General features: G+C 40.2%; 1 protein-coding gene and 1 long non-coding RNA gene across 4 annotated transcripts in view; one reads left to right on the forward strand and one right to left on the reverse strand.

Annotated features, from left to right (window-relative positions):
• mctp2a (multiple C2 domains, transmembrane 2a) overlaps positions 1-9,552 on the forward strand; it is a 51,278-nt gene extending 41,726 nt beyond the window's left edge. For all 3 annotated transcript variants that reach the window (XM_082183184.1, XM_082183186.1, XM_082183185.1), the window contains 3 exons: positions 137-246; positions 2,107-2,204; positions 5,391-9,552. In XM_082183184.1, coding sequence (XP_082039310.1) covers positions 137-246; positions 2,107-2,204; positions 5,391-5,459 — 277 coding nt within the window. In that variant the 3' untranslated portion in view covers positions 5,460-9,552. The remainder of the gene's footprint in view (positions 1-136; positions 247-2,106; positions 2,205-5,390) is intronic.
• LOC309508127 overlaps positions 1-13,717 on the reverse strand; it is a 746,145-nt gene that overhangs the window by 603,338 nt on the left and 129,090 nt on the right. The window lies entirely within an intron of this gene.

A 13,717-nucleotide genomic window follows, 5' to 3' on the forward strand; every position in this document is an offset into this window, starting at 1 on the left:
TTTTACTTTGCACTAAAACATTGTTATAGCAAGGAACCTGAACTGTTAATATCATACATGTCCAAAAATAATGTACATGTATTTATTCATATATAATTTATGAACATGAATTAATGTCTTGTATCTCCATTGACAGCACATTCAACTGGTCAGTGCCGTTCTTGTCATTCCTGGCTTTCCTGGCTCTGTTTCTGGCGACTACTGCCTTGTACTTCATCCCACTGCGCTACATAGTTTTAGTGTGGGGTAAGTAAGTGAGACACCATGTGTAGCCCTTTCACCCAATCATGCGTGATACTCCAGTGCTGCTGTTAAGCTGTCTCCACTTTCCTTTAAATGGAAGTCATGCAGAGGTGTTTTAGAAAGAATCACACTTTACTGTCTCTGAGCTTTGAGCTCGAACTCCTTTACTGACGCCTGACGAAAGCTATTTAAAAAGTGATCCATTTCCATAACTCTACCTGTGACAGCTGATCAGAATCATGAACATGATCCGCTGTTGGCTGGGGAGACCAGCTGCACTCAGGCTTTGCAATCTTGTGAAAGTTTGATGTATGTACAGTTAGAAAGAAAGAGTTAGCGAGCGTAGACACTATTCTGCCGTATTAATGCCCCTAATGTCAATTAGAGGTTTCACGTATATGATGATTAGTTTTGATGATTGGGAGTGTGCAGGAAAAAAAGAAATTCACATACTGTTATGTTTCTTGTCTTAAAATATGGAATTATATCTAATATGTACAAGTTTGGGGTCAGTAAGTTTTTGTAATGTTTATGAAAAAACTATCTTGCATTTATTTGATCAAAAATACAGTAAAAACTGTTCTATTTTAATATATTTTAATATTACATTTTCAGCAATTTTACTAGCCTTCAGTGTCACATGATCTTTCAGAAATCATTCTAATATTCTGATTCGCTGCTCAAGAAACATGTATTATTCATACCAAAGTTGAAATAATTTGTGGTGCTTAATATTTTTTGTGTAAACTGACACATTGAATACAAAGTTCAAAAGAACAGCATTTATTTAAAATATACTTTTTTGTAGCATTATAAAAGTCTTTACTATAGCTTTATTTGAACAATTTAATGTCCTTGATGAATAAAATAGATAATTTCTTTATTTAATAATAATAAAAAAAACATACTGACCCCAAACCTTTGAACAGTAGTGTATTCTTCTTAATGTTTTCATGAAAAAAAAAAGAAGTGTGATGCTATCCAAAGTTGCGAAATTAACTTGTGCGCAAAATTGGAATATTGCATAAAACATTTGCGAATAAAGCATCGTTTCCATCCAGTGAGTTGAAGAGAACAGAATCTTCACTTCCTGATAAACTGTTGCCAAATATCACTAAGAAAAATTTTAATTGCTGCAGCAATTATTATTTTTTGTATATAATAAATTACTTGCACCAAAACACGCATACAAAACACAATAAATGCTGGCATGCCATCTTTCTTTCGGAGGCCGATGCCTGCTGTTTGGGAACGCAGTCGTTTAAGACAGTTCTGGGAGGTCATTATACCGAACCACTTTGATGACAGACTTTGGCGTAGGCATTTCAGAATGACCAAAACAACATTTCAGATGCTGTGGATCACGATCGATCTGCTGGTTAGTCCAGTTATGCTGTCATATCATGTGGCCACATCTTTTTTAATGTTCATCGAGGAACCTTTTCGGTAAATGTGTTTCCATTGTAGTTTATGCGTTTGTTTTCTAATTGGATAAAAAAAAAAATTAACTGCCTCAATTAATTTTTTATTTTTTATTTATGCGCATCTTGGCGTTTCCATTCAGCGTTTTTTATGCAATATCCCTAAATGCACATAAAAATAGGTGGATGGAAACACAGCTAGTGTCATTGCAATGCTTTGCTCTTGTTGCAGTTAAATGGCATCACAAATACAGCAGCAGTGTGAACCACGATATACCGTATACTCTAGCAGACCGTGTGTATTTATTTATATGCACTTCCAATCACATAGCAGTATGAATTACAGCAGATAAAGTCACAAATGTCAAGGTTTGTTTTGCCAGTAAGATACCTGCAAGTGTGGCGGGTAACTGTATTTATTAATGCATGCTTGTTTTCACAGGTGTTAACAAATTTACCAAGAAGCTTATCAACCCATATGCCATTAACACAAATGAAATACTGGATTTTCTCAAGAGGGTGCCTTCTGATGTTCAAAAGGTAAGGGTCCAGTTTTACATTTAGAGAGAGAGGGAGGGACCGAGACAAGGAAGGAATTCCCTGAAGATGTCTGCATTATTTGCTCTCAGAATTCCCATGTGTTACCCAGGATATTTCCTCTGGCTGTGTTTGATTATTAATGGACTCGTGCCTTTAAAGGCGGCCCCTGGTCCAATTATTTCCCAGCATGTCTTGATAGAGTCACCCGGCTGCCTGGATGGGGTCCGCTCTGATCTATCCTCGGCCTTAACGCTTCAGCCTTGTCCCTGATTATCAGTTTTGTCGGCCTGTGATAAAAGAAGGGTGCTGTAGAGGGTTCAGGGATTGCTAAGGGGTCGGTGTCTGCACACTGGCAGTGTGGCGGCCCCCGTCACATCAGGTTGGAGGACTCGATTAATGAAGTGTTGAGCCAACGCTGTCCTGCTGGGCGCCATATGTGATGAAACATTATCCATGGCTGATATGTCATTCAGGGTAACATCATAAGCCTGCGGATGTGCAGCCAAACGCTGAGAGTCTCGCTCTGTCTTTCGGACCCTGAGTGCGATTCAGAAGTCGGGATCCAAAGCAGGTCCTACTGTGACAAAGCGTTCTGCATAGGACACTTTTCTCCATCAACATGGCTATTTAACTGTTGTCAAGGCTTCCTGTCCTGCTCAGATACTGGAGAGCTTGAGTGATTGGCTCAGACAAATCTCCTGGGATGAACCTCTGCAACTTTACGTTAACATATGTCTGTGTGGATAGATGAAGCCAGCATGACACACTGGTTTTGGCATGTGGAAGCAGAAAGTTGGCAAAACAAGATGGAAACCATTGCTGAGTTTTTAAGCCTTTTGAAGTATGTTTTCGTGGTTGGATGAACTGCCTGCTGTTCATTTAAATGGAACACACCAAAAATGGGAAGACAGAATGATCTTTAGCAAAAAAAAAAAGAAAAAAAAGAAGCAAGCCACTTTTTAAAGAACAAAATGCCAATAAAACGGCACAGTGGTCATTAACCATACCAAAAAGGTATGCAAATCCATGCTGTCCCCGTTAAGTTTACAATGTTCGAACCTTAATGCTAAAAAAAGGATTGACCAAATAAACAGCACGTTACAAAAGCTCAAATTGACTCCAGTCTCACGGTTCCGAAAATGACTTGGCAATTAGTGCCTGTGCAGTTCTTCAAACACAAACCCTCAAATCTGGACTTCATACAGCGGCCCTCTGTCCTAAAATAAGCAGCATCTGTCAGTTCTGAGGACAGTTTCATGTTCTGAGGCTGCCGCGTCTCTTTGTTCCCTTGTGCTCCATCTCCCATTCTCATAATCAGGGCCTGGTAATTAGTGTGCAGTCCCTACCTTACAGATACACCTCCAGGTTATTGTTTCGAGGAGAAACAAACAAGAAAATCATTTGGACGCATTCTCCACACTTTCGAGTCCCATCAGCCTCATGCCATATTTAATTATTTGTCGATTCTGTACGTCGTTTGGACTGAAGGGTGGCCTTGGACAAGAAAAGATGCCTTTAATGCCATTTTCAGAGGCTGATGTTACTCTTAACTGTGAAAGGAAAATCAGAGTGTTTTTGGAGGTTTGCAATCCAGGAGCACCTGGGCTTGATAATGTGTCTGAAATGCCAATGAGCTTGCTGTTCAACCTTCAAATACTTGGACAGTGTTTGCTGTAGTAGTTTGTAGCGTGCTTTCAGAAATTCTCCACCTTCCCCAGCTCCACCTGTATAAATCTGCAATGGGTAATTCATGTATGTTATATTGTAAAGCAGCGGCGTGTCGTGTATGTACTGGCAGTAGCAGGTCTTGCAGTAGGCAGTACTTGCTCTGCAGAAGTAGCATTGTAGCAGATTTATTCTGCCAAGACCAAACATATTAACATTGTCATATCAATTACCATGCCAAACACTCTGAGAGTTGTCATGACAGAAATAATTTAAAAAACAATCAATATGGAAATAATTTGAAGTTGATGAAAAATAAACCTGTAAAATAGAGTTATACTTTAGATAGCAACTTCTGGATTCACTGTAGTTTGCGAGATTAGATTAGTTTAATCAATGATAGAATTATATAAATGTATACTGTATTTGCTGAATGCTGACAGCATATGAGAAAGTACTACAAGGTTTGCCTTTCTATCAGATATAATACTTTTTCATATACCGTTTCTCTTCTTTGTTTAACAGTTCTGTCTAATTAATTATTAGAATAAACTAGTGAAGATGGAGAAAGCGATCTTCTGTGCGTTTGCACTCAGGCACTGGTGTTTTCCAGCATGGTCTTAATAAAATTCCTGGTGCTTCCAACCCCTTATTTGCCAATAATAAAAAAAAAAGCCAAATATTGGCTGATATATCGGTCGAAACTAGTTAAAGTTTTTAACTGAAATGCAGTTGCATCTGGAGTGTAAAACTAAATTTGGTACATCAGCCCATTTATTAGTCATGGGATAAAGTGTCCTTTTCACATGCTGAAACATCACATTATGACATTTTGCGGAAAGAGAAGGGCTGACTTTTCATTTATATAGCAATTTCTTATTAACTGAACACAAGATGTACTTTAACTCCATATCTATTTGAATGCCAGATCTGAATGTGTTTAATGGCAGTCTAGAAGTTGTTCGTGGATACGCTGTGAGCTCCAGGAAAAAATCTTTATTCAGTTTCTCATACCTCAGTGAAACTCTACTTTCATCACGCCGACCTTCACCTCCGACCTGAGTTCAGTCCCTGCTTTAAGTAAAGTAAACAGCATGTTCATCTGAAACGAGGGAAGTGTGTGATCATCTGTAACCGCAATGCCCCAGACGGAGCCATACAGGCACTTACTCCTGCCTACAAGCTGCTATAATTAGTCTCCAACAAACTTTTCTTAGGAAGGACACAACTCGCAACTCCTCGGTTTGCGAGGACCTAAGACAGCGGGTCTGCTCAACCAGTATAGTTCCCTTATAGGTGGGGGTGGTATAGTCACCGCTGTGTCGGTACGGAACCCTTGACTTTTCAAATCTTTCCTCCTTGTGATTAATCCCCTCTGCTCCTGTGTTTAAAACATGATTCATTACAGCCGCGCCCGCCTGGCTTTCCCCCTGCACCGGCTCTCCTCAGGGGAGCCATTACCGTGAGCGGGCCTCAGCTCCGATTACCTGCGTCTGACCAAAGAGCTGTTTGTTTTTACAGGTGCAGTACAGCGAACTGAGAGCCGAGCTCGGCAACCAGGGCCCGGTGAAGAAGAAACGCTTGCGCTGAAACCCGATGGACGTGTCGGATGAAAGAGACGGGCGGCGTTTCAGGACACGGTCTGTTTAAGTCATAATGCCCCAGTGCGAGTGGAGGAGAAGGAGCCCCCTTGTGCCAAGCCATCCGCATTGCCACTGAAGTGTATTCATCGACTGTGTTGTACTGTGTGTGTGTGCTTATATTTGTATCCGTGTGTGTGTGTGTGTGTGTGTGTGAGAGAGAGAGAGAGAGAGAAAGAGGGGCCCCTGCTGACGGGGTCTTTGGCCCTCGCGAACTCACGGTCACAGTATCTGAGCATATGAAGGTAAAGGCGGGCTTCACCAGCCTCTGCATGTGGTCACGCTGAAATGCAATGAAATATGACACAGCCTATTCATATATTAAAGTCTTTTTAGAGACCACATTCTGGTTCATTTAACAAAGGAAAAATTAGCCACAAAACATACAGCTCATATGTGCTTCCTGTTGCTTCTGTTTACCGCAGGAAATATTTAAATGAGGGTAAAATATTTATAACAATGGAAAATACTAAATGTCATTAAACATTTTTAATCATGCAAAGGCAGCCTACTGTTCAAGATGATTTATTCTGTAATGTTTTTTTTATATTAATCTTCCACATTTGTACATTTATGCTGCAGATAAAGATGAAATGAAGAAGATAACTAAAAGTTTGACTTCTTAAATGTGTTTTTCTTCTCTCGCATCCTTAACTCCGCATTATTTGTGAAGGATACACAGCATTATTACCCGGGCCACACTTCAGAAGAGGATGCTGGTCACTGTTGAGGAAAACATCAAAGTCTCAGTGTGTCCAGAGCAGTCAGCTAATGCACTGCTTTTGTAGTTCGCTGACAATAACAAGGTCCAGATGAGAGAGCTCATCTCTCATAAAGAGGGAGGGAGATTGAGAGAGAGGAAGAGAGAGAGTAAGTATATACACTCCATACCCCGCACTTAGCGTCTCCCATTTTCATTAAAATCACCTCCAGTGCCTAATGGCTCTCTACTAGACCCATCACTCTGTAGTGTTAGCACCAGTGATGGGGCTTCAAGTAGAGCAAATGGAGATTTCCTGCCTCATCAACTTATTTATTCATATTACAGACATATTTCAGCCTCTCCGCTATCAGAGAGTCATTTTTATAGAAAGCAACATTTCCAAAGTGGTGCATCTTGAATGTAGGCATTCAGAGTGTTGATTTGAAACAAATATTAACCAATTATTAAGATATTAACCAAGTTAACAGTGAAGGCTGTGTTAATTTTTTTTTACAATTTGGTCCTTCGACTGATTTACAGAGAAAAGTTTCTTTCAAAGAAATGTAAAACCGAACAGTACTTCCTCGGAAAGTGTCTGCTCGCTCAATAATTTAGCGAGCGAGGTAAATAACCGAGCGGACGCTTTGTAAAAATAGCCGTAGCCATACAGATGAGCCCTAGACCCCAGCTCAGGGAGTTTGTTCAGACTGATTGGAGTGCCCAGCCTGCCCCCCTCCGTCTCTCCCACCCTCCCTTCACTCCTCTGCAGTTTGGTGCTGGTGAAAGGGCATCGGTTGGTGCAGCGTGAAGAGTTTGATTGGCTCTCAGGGACCTGCCGGAGCCTGGGGCTATCTCTTTTGACAGTCTGATAGAGACATCACGGCACTCTCCCAGGAGCTGCCACCGGGGGTCCGATTCAAAGCGAGGGGGAGTGGAGGTGACCCGCGACGCTCTGATGAGAGAAATCCCACACACAAACTCCTGCACCGTCTCCGCTGGGGGGCCACAGAGAAGGGAGAGGATGGAGGGGAGGGCCAGTGTCCCTTAGCTCAGTAAATGAGACCCCATCAGATGTCTGCGTGAGGTGAAACCAATTAAACAATGCTTGCAGGAACGCTCTAGTCGTCGGGTTAGCACCAAAACTTGAAAGCGAGCCTCTAAGTGGATGTGAAGTGTTTGTGCTGGAGGAGAGAAACGGTCTTCAAAAATTCAAGACCGTCTCCAAAACGCAGATGAAATGAGAGGCTGCCGATTGGAATCTCTCATAAAGAGAGCTCAGAGAGCTCGTGTTGACAAGTGTTTTTGGGTAAACTGCCTTGATTAAAATCATGCTTTGATGCATAAGACATTTTAAAGTGTCAAATTGTGGACCTAATAGACAAAAATGAACACACAAAATATTAGTGCTCCCTCTAACATTCAGTTCTAACATAAACTGTGAATCACTTTTTCAGTGAACATCACATGTCCTGTGACATGGTGTATAATTAAGTGCATATTTAGCTGTTTATTGCATTTTACTATTACGTTTTTATCAAGTAAATAAAAAAAAAATCCTGAAAATAAAGATTTGTTTACTAATCGGACATTTCTATTATTAAATGCACTATCCATTACCTAACCATTTACAGTTTTATATGAATTTTGGGATCACAAAAATATGGATTTAGAAACACCAAGATGCAAATAAAAAAAATGTATACACTCACTTGAGGCGGATATACTTTTTCTGACAATTTGCCCTGAGAAGTGACTATATTACTCTCTTGAAAACATAATATATAATGTTGCTTTATTAATTAAGTGTTTTTACAATATTTACATTTTTCACAAATTTAATACACATTTAGAAACAGAGGTAGTGATCGAAGACAATGGACACACTATGTAATCTTGTTTCCCCCTCTCCTTTTGTGTTTTCTAATAAACAAAATCATGTTTAAAAATGATCAGTTTGCATCTGTCTCTTGGGATTGGAACATCAAATCTCTATAGATTACTAAAAAGGCAATATGGTCCCCAAACTCACTAATGAACATCTCATCCACACAGCAGTTAACACTGCTTGCATCATTCTCTCTCTCTCTCTCTCTCTCTCTCTCTCTCTCTGTTTTCCTTCAATAGTTGTTGTTTTGTTGGGTATGAAGCTGATGTCTTCATCAGGCTGTCAGAAAGGAAGAGCCTGCAGCTGTGGCAGGTCCCCCAGAGCCTGTCGCACTCCTTGTTTCCATGGTAGTCCTTCAGGCAGCACCATGGGCAGACTGTGTGCAAGGACCCCTACAACCTGTTTTTTTTTCAGTTTTTTTTCTGATATGCAGCCCCGAAGCGGGAATCAAACTACAACGCCAAATAGTGAGAGTGCTGCGATACATTCTTTGCAGGTGCCGCATTCTCTTTCAGAAGCAATGCCAACCAAGTTTCATTAGAATAAGATGCCCCTGTTCCTCAATGATTGTTACAAGGGTGCTTTCACTGTGAAACGACCCTCCCTCGACGAGTCTTCATAAGCTAAAGCTTCTTGTTAATGTAAAGATGTCTCACTACCAAGGAAAACAAATCAGAAGTCAAGTAATAAGTCAAAATAAAAAGACATCAGAGACTCGTCGTGTTGCTGTGGGGCTCGCCATCGCTGTATTGAGATCGCTGAGGTCAGGCCTCAGTTCCAATAACGTGAAGGGCTTTCCTGGAATCACTAATGAGATCCAAATGACAAGACTGATTGTTTTTACTCTTCTCAGGGTGGGCCGCACCAACTGAGGACCTTAACCTACATGCATAGCCTGTCGAAGAGATTCCCGCTTCTCCTACTTTTGAAGGAAAACCACTGTGGCTCAATCCACAACTTATGTAGATGAACGAACGCTAGCCAACGTGAGAGCAAAAGTTTACAACCAGTAGCGGGTACAAATATTAATTATATTTTAAAGTCATGACTGCAATTGAGCCTGCGGGTGCTCGCCGCTGTTCTGTTGGCATGTTATTTATACAGTGGGCGTATTACGCTCACTGACACCGAGACGTAATTTCTCACAATACATCAAGTGTGCAGGGGGTAGCCTTTAAGAGCTTAAATTAAGTCGCTGGCCTTTAAAAGCATCTCTCTTAGGGCCCTGTCTGGATTAATAAATTCAACTGATTTGGCTTTAATATTATTCGGAGTGCATTAGAATGTAGCTAACAGCTGGGGTGGTGGCCAGTCTCAGGGGCTGAGATACGGAGTGTGAGTCTGAGGGCAGCGTGGGGTCAAAGGTCCCTCTGTTACAGGTGCGGCCCTGACAGGCTCGACTCTAGGATCAGAAAGGCCAGGCTTAGATGAAAGGAGGATGAGGAGGGCCGCCGACCGCCTCCGAAACAAAGTCACCCTTTCTGCGACTGCAGCGGACAAGCTCTCAGCTCTGATAACTGGTTGTGTGCAGCGTGTTGACTTTACATCCTTTTCGTTCCCTTTTATCGTCAAAGCAATGAAATGTTAAACAATGTTAACAGAAAAGGACAGCCCTCTTGGTGACGCATTATAACAATAATCAAGAAAAAATCTAGCTTAATAAACATGGGAAATCTCTCTTTTTCCCTTCTAGAGTGAATTGTGTCGCACACCCTTGAGGTTAGACCTTGAGAACAGCGCAGAGGAAGTGGAAATTGGTGAAACGATAGAAGGGAAGATATGGAGACGTAAAGAAAGAGAGAAAGACACCTTTGTTAGCTATCTGCTGTCGCCTCAATGGTCCGCGTTTAGCGTGCGCACACCCCGTCAGGCAACAATACACAGAATAATTTAACCGCATATTTCATTTTAATTAACTGTGATATAATGCAATGTGACTCTCAGCCTCCAGAGGAAAGAACACAATATTGGCTTGATGAATCTACTGGAGCCACTCGCAGTTTCTCTTCTCACCTCATGGGATTCAGGTATCATTAGAGATAAGCAGAGATCTGCTTTTTGTCTCGCATAAAAAAAAAAAAGGTGCAGACACATGGGTGACTGCAGAAGTGTTCAATATTAATAGCCTTTCATCAAGGACACAATTAGGACACCTCTATTTGACACATTCCATAGGAGTCAGATGAATATGTATATCTGGTGTTCTGGAATGTGCCATTGCACAAAAAGCGACAGGGTGAAATCAGACTTGCACAAAAAGACAATGGCTGATTGTTTGTTTTACAATTCGGTCAGTTTCAAGCCGTGCAGCACAAATAGTTTTTAAGCGAAGTCGCAGTGCAGCTAAAAAGTGACACTAGCGCTTTCCAACTGACAGTGACTCTACCGTGAAAGAGAACTGCAGCTCTATACAAAATAATATGATTGCCTGGCTACTACGTTGAGTATTTCATTTAATAACATACTTAAATTATTAATTATACACTGAATGAAACCCAAAAAGATAAACAGCTTAAATAATGATTTCAGTCAGATATATTGAAAATATTAAATATGGTACCCACTACTTGCATGCTACTTTAGTGTGCAGTATGAAGCAGGCCTATTGCTATAGTTTAAAAAAAAGGGTAAGATAATCTACAAAAAGGGTTAACATTAAAAATGTATGTGCTTTATGTAGCAAATCTCTGAATTAAAAATGTTGACTAAATCGACCCGGTGACAAATAAGGTTAAACGAACAAAAGTCATTTTTAATGGATAGTAAAAACTGATTTTTTTATGTAACAATTTTAGGTTACCCCCGTTTTAGTGTAGAATATACTAATTTCTAAATATTCAACTAAAGGCATTTTGAATGCAAAGCGTATTCTCTAATAGTGTACTTCTGTATTCTTTTTTTTTTTTTTTTTGCTATGAAAACAATCATATAAAAACATGCATTCCCTCTTACCAATTACTAGGGTTTGGTCTCACTTCCTGTCTCATCTCTGGTAATTTTTTTTTATAAATTATTGTTACATTTGTCTTTCCTTACAGTGTAAAAATGTCTGTTTTACTCCAAAAATCAACTAAGAGTTATTGAAATTGCCCTACATATCAATTATAATTGGAGACTGAGGTGTACAGAGGTCTCTGCCCACTGCCACTGATAGCACAGTCAATCTCCAGGCATGCTTTGCCTCCTCTTTCATTAACAAGGCCTGCTAATTACAGCCATATGAACTATCCTCCAGATCTAAAGCGTGGCACTGCACACATCGTAATTGAACACACCATTGATATATATATAAAAAAAGGGATTTAACTTCTTTTAAAGCTCCTGACTCAGATTAATTAGATGTGGTCCTGCATTGGAACCACTTTGCTCTGTGATCATGGTTTAAAGGGTCCAGTTGTGGAGATATTGAAATGATGTTTGTTTTGCTCATGAGTCTACGATGTCAGCCACCAGGGCCCAATTAGCCAGCAAGCAGAAGCCTCTGTTAGTTTCTCCTCTTTAGCTTTGACAAGCAGTGGAGGCCCGTGTGGTTATATTTCTCCTTACCCCGACACTACAACCACACTGTGCTCCCTTACACTGTTCAGACATGTGGTGAGTAACGTGTTGTCAACTGATAATTCCTGGATTACAAACATATCTGTCCCTCTTCAGTTCAGAACTGCAGTGAAAAATGTATATATGTATTATCTGTCTATTGCAATAACATGGCATTTTCCATGGCTTGTTGCATAAAAAATTGTATTTGGATTTGATGAGAAAAACATAGGCGAATATGAAATTTGAATCAGAATGAATTAAAATTGTAAAAAATAATTCTTTATATATTTTAATACATATTTTTGAATAATAAGATGCCTGGAGTGTTCCAATTTTGTGGATATTTTGATACTTATACAATAAAATGTTTTGTATGCCAAACTGGTAGTTAATGTAAATCAAAAAGTAAGATGATTTAGTGCTTGAAGGTTTCTCATAAAACTTGTTAAACGTCCAAATCATCATCATCTTGCTTCCTTTGCGGCTGGAATCCACTTTTGGTTCTTCGAGACAAATGATTTAAAGCAAACTTTGAAGAGACTGATCATTGTCCAGGTTGTTGCTCAGCGAGTACTGCATGTCGGTATGTACTTTCCATGATTTGTCATATTCTGAATGTCTACCAAGTGTATCATCTGACAACAAAGACTTTTTTTATTATAGGGATAATCCATCCATCCTACTCATCCTTACGTAATTTCCGATCTGTATGACTTTCTTTCTTTCTTGCATGGAACATAAAAGGAGTTATTTAGGTTTAGTTATTTTGAGTTTCCAAGCTGCTCTTCTACATTGAAAGTGAATGGCGACCACAGCTTTTCCAGGTTTCCACAGACTTTCATTGTATGGACAAAAGGAAGCTTCTCCTTTTGTGTTCTGTTCAAGAACAGTTTTGTACTGCAACAACAACACAAGGGTGAGTAAATAATGACTTTTTTATATATATATATATTTGAGTGACTATGTCTTTAAGGACTTTGACAGACAGAAGCATGTGTGTGAGTGTCGGAGAGATACGGGGTGGATGATGGCAGGAGGAGGAGGAGTCTAGGCGTGAGACAGACAGGGGGAAACAAAGCCATCATCTCCCTGTGCTTGCCCTTCTCTCCCCTCTCTTCCACTGCACCAATTACTGCCTCCCCTGCTCACCCATCAGTATGCAGCAGGGCTCACTCTCAGCACCACTCGCCCCGGGCCATTGAATACGTTACCTCTGCTGTGGGGTGAGGGGCTCGAGGGCAGTGCGCCCCGTAACCCTGTGGATAATTTGGGATTCCTGCTCCCCACTGACGAGGAGAGAAGTTGTGGTAAAGAGAAAACAAATAAAGGAATAAGGTCTGCACAGACACCTACCCAGAGATCTACTGATTTATTGATTCCTTCATTCTTTCATTTGATTTGTGTGAAATTGTAATTAAGCTAGCTATTTATGAGCTCTCCATGGCAAGACTCTGGCTAACACTATATTGGTACCCACAGGTAGAGCCATTAGCAATACATAATTAACTCTTATTTGTTCTCTATGGAATAATAGGAGGAAGGTACTTGGTCCAGGCTTATGCCTGCTACAGACTGTGCGATTTCAGCAATTTTATAAGATCATTACAAATCACACTGTACGACGTGATTAAACTTGGGTACGACGCGTATGTAGACTGTACTATGACGACACATTGAATCGTAGGCTACGACGCAAGTTAGTATAGATGAATAAAACGTCATCAAAAAGTTTAGTCTTTATAAATAACATAAATCACAGTATTATACAGTAGAATAGAAAATTAAGTTTTGGGTTACCACAGCCGTTAATATATTTATATACATTTTATTTTATGCTTCATTCGGAATTGGCGGGGATACTACTCCTCAACTTTTAACGGAAAGGATTAAGTTGAGGTTCACACCAAGTTCACACCAAGAATGAATGATAAACATCACTGAGGAATGATAAACAAGTGACAGCCAATCAGAATCCACCACAGGCATTTAAAGCAGCAGACCACAGAACTGCAGCACATACTATTATAGTAAACAGAACATTATAATGCGCTGGTGTGAACGCTATTATAGTTATCTTTAT

This window comes from Leuciscus leuciscus (genome assembly GCF_965113295.1).
Source record: "Leuciscus leuciscus genome assembly, chromosome: 10".
In the NCBI taxonomy this organism is placed as follows: domain Eukaryota; kingdom Metazoa; phylum Chordata; class Actinopteri; order Cypriniformes; family Leuciscidae; genus Leuciscus; species Leuciscus leuciscus.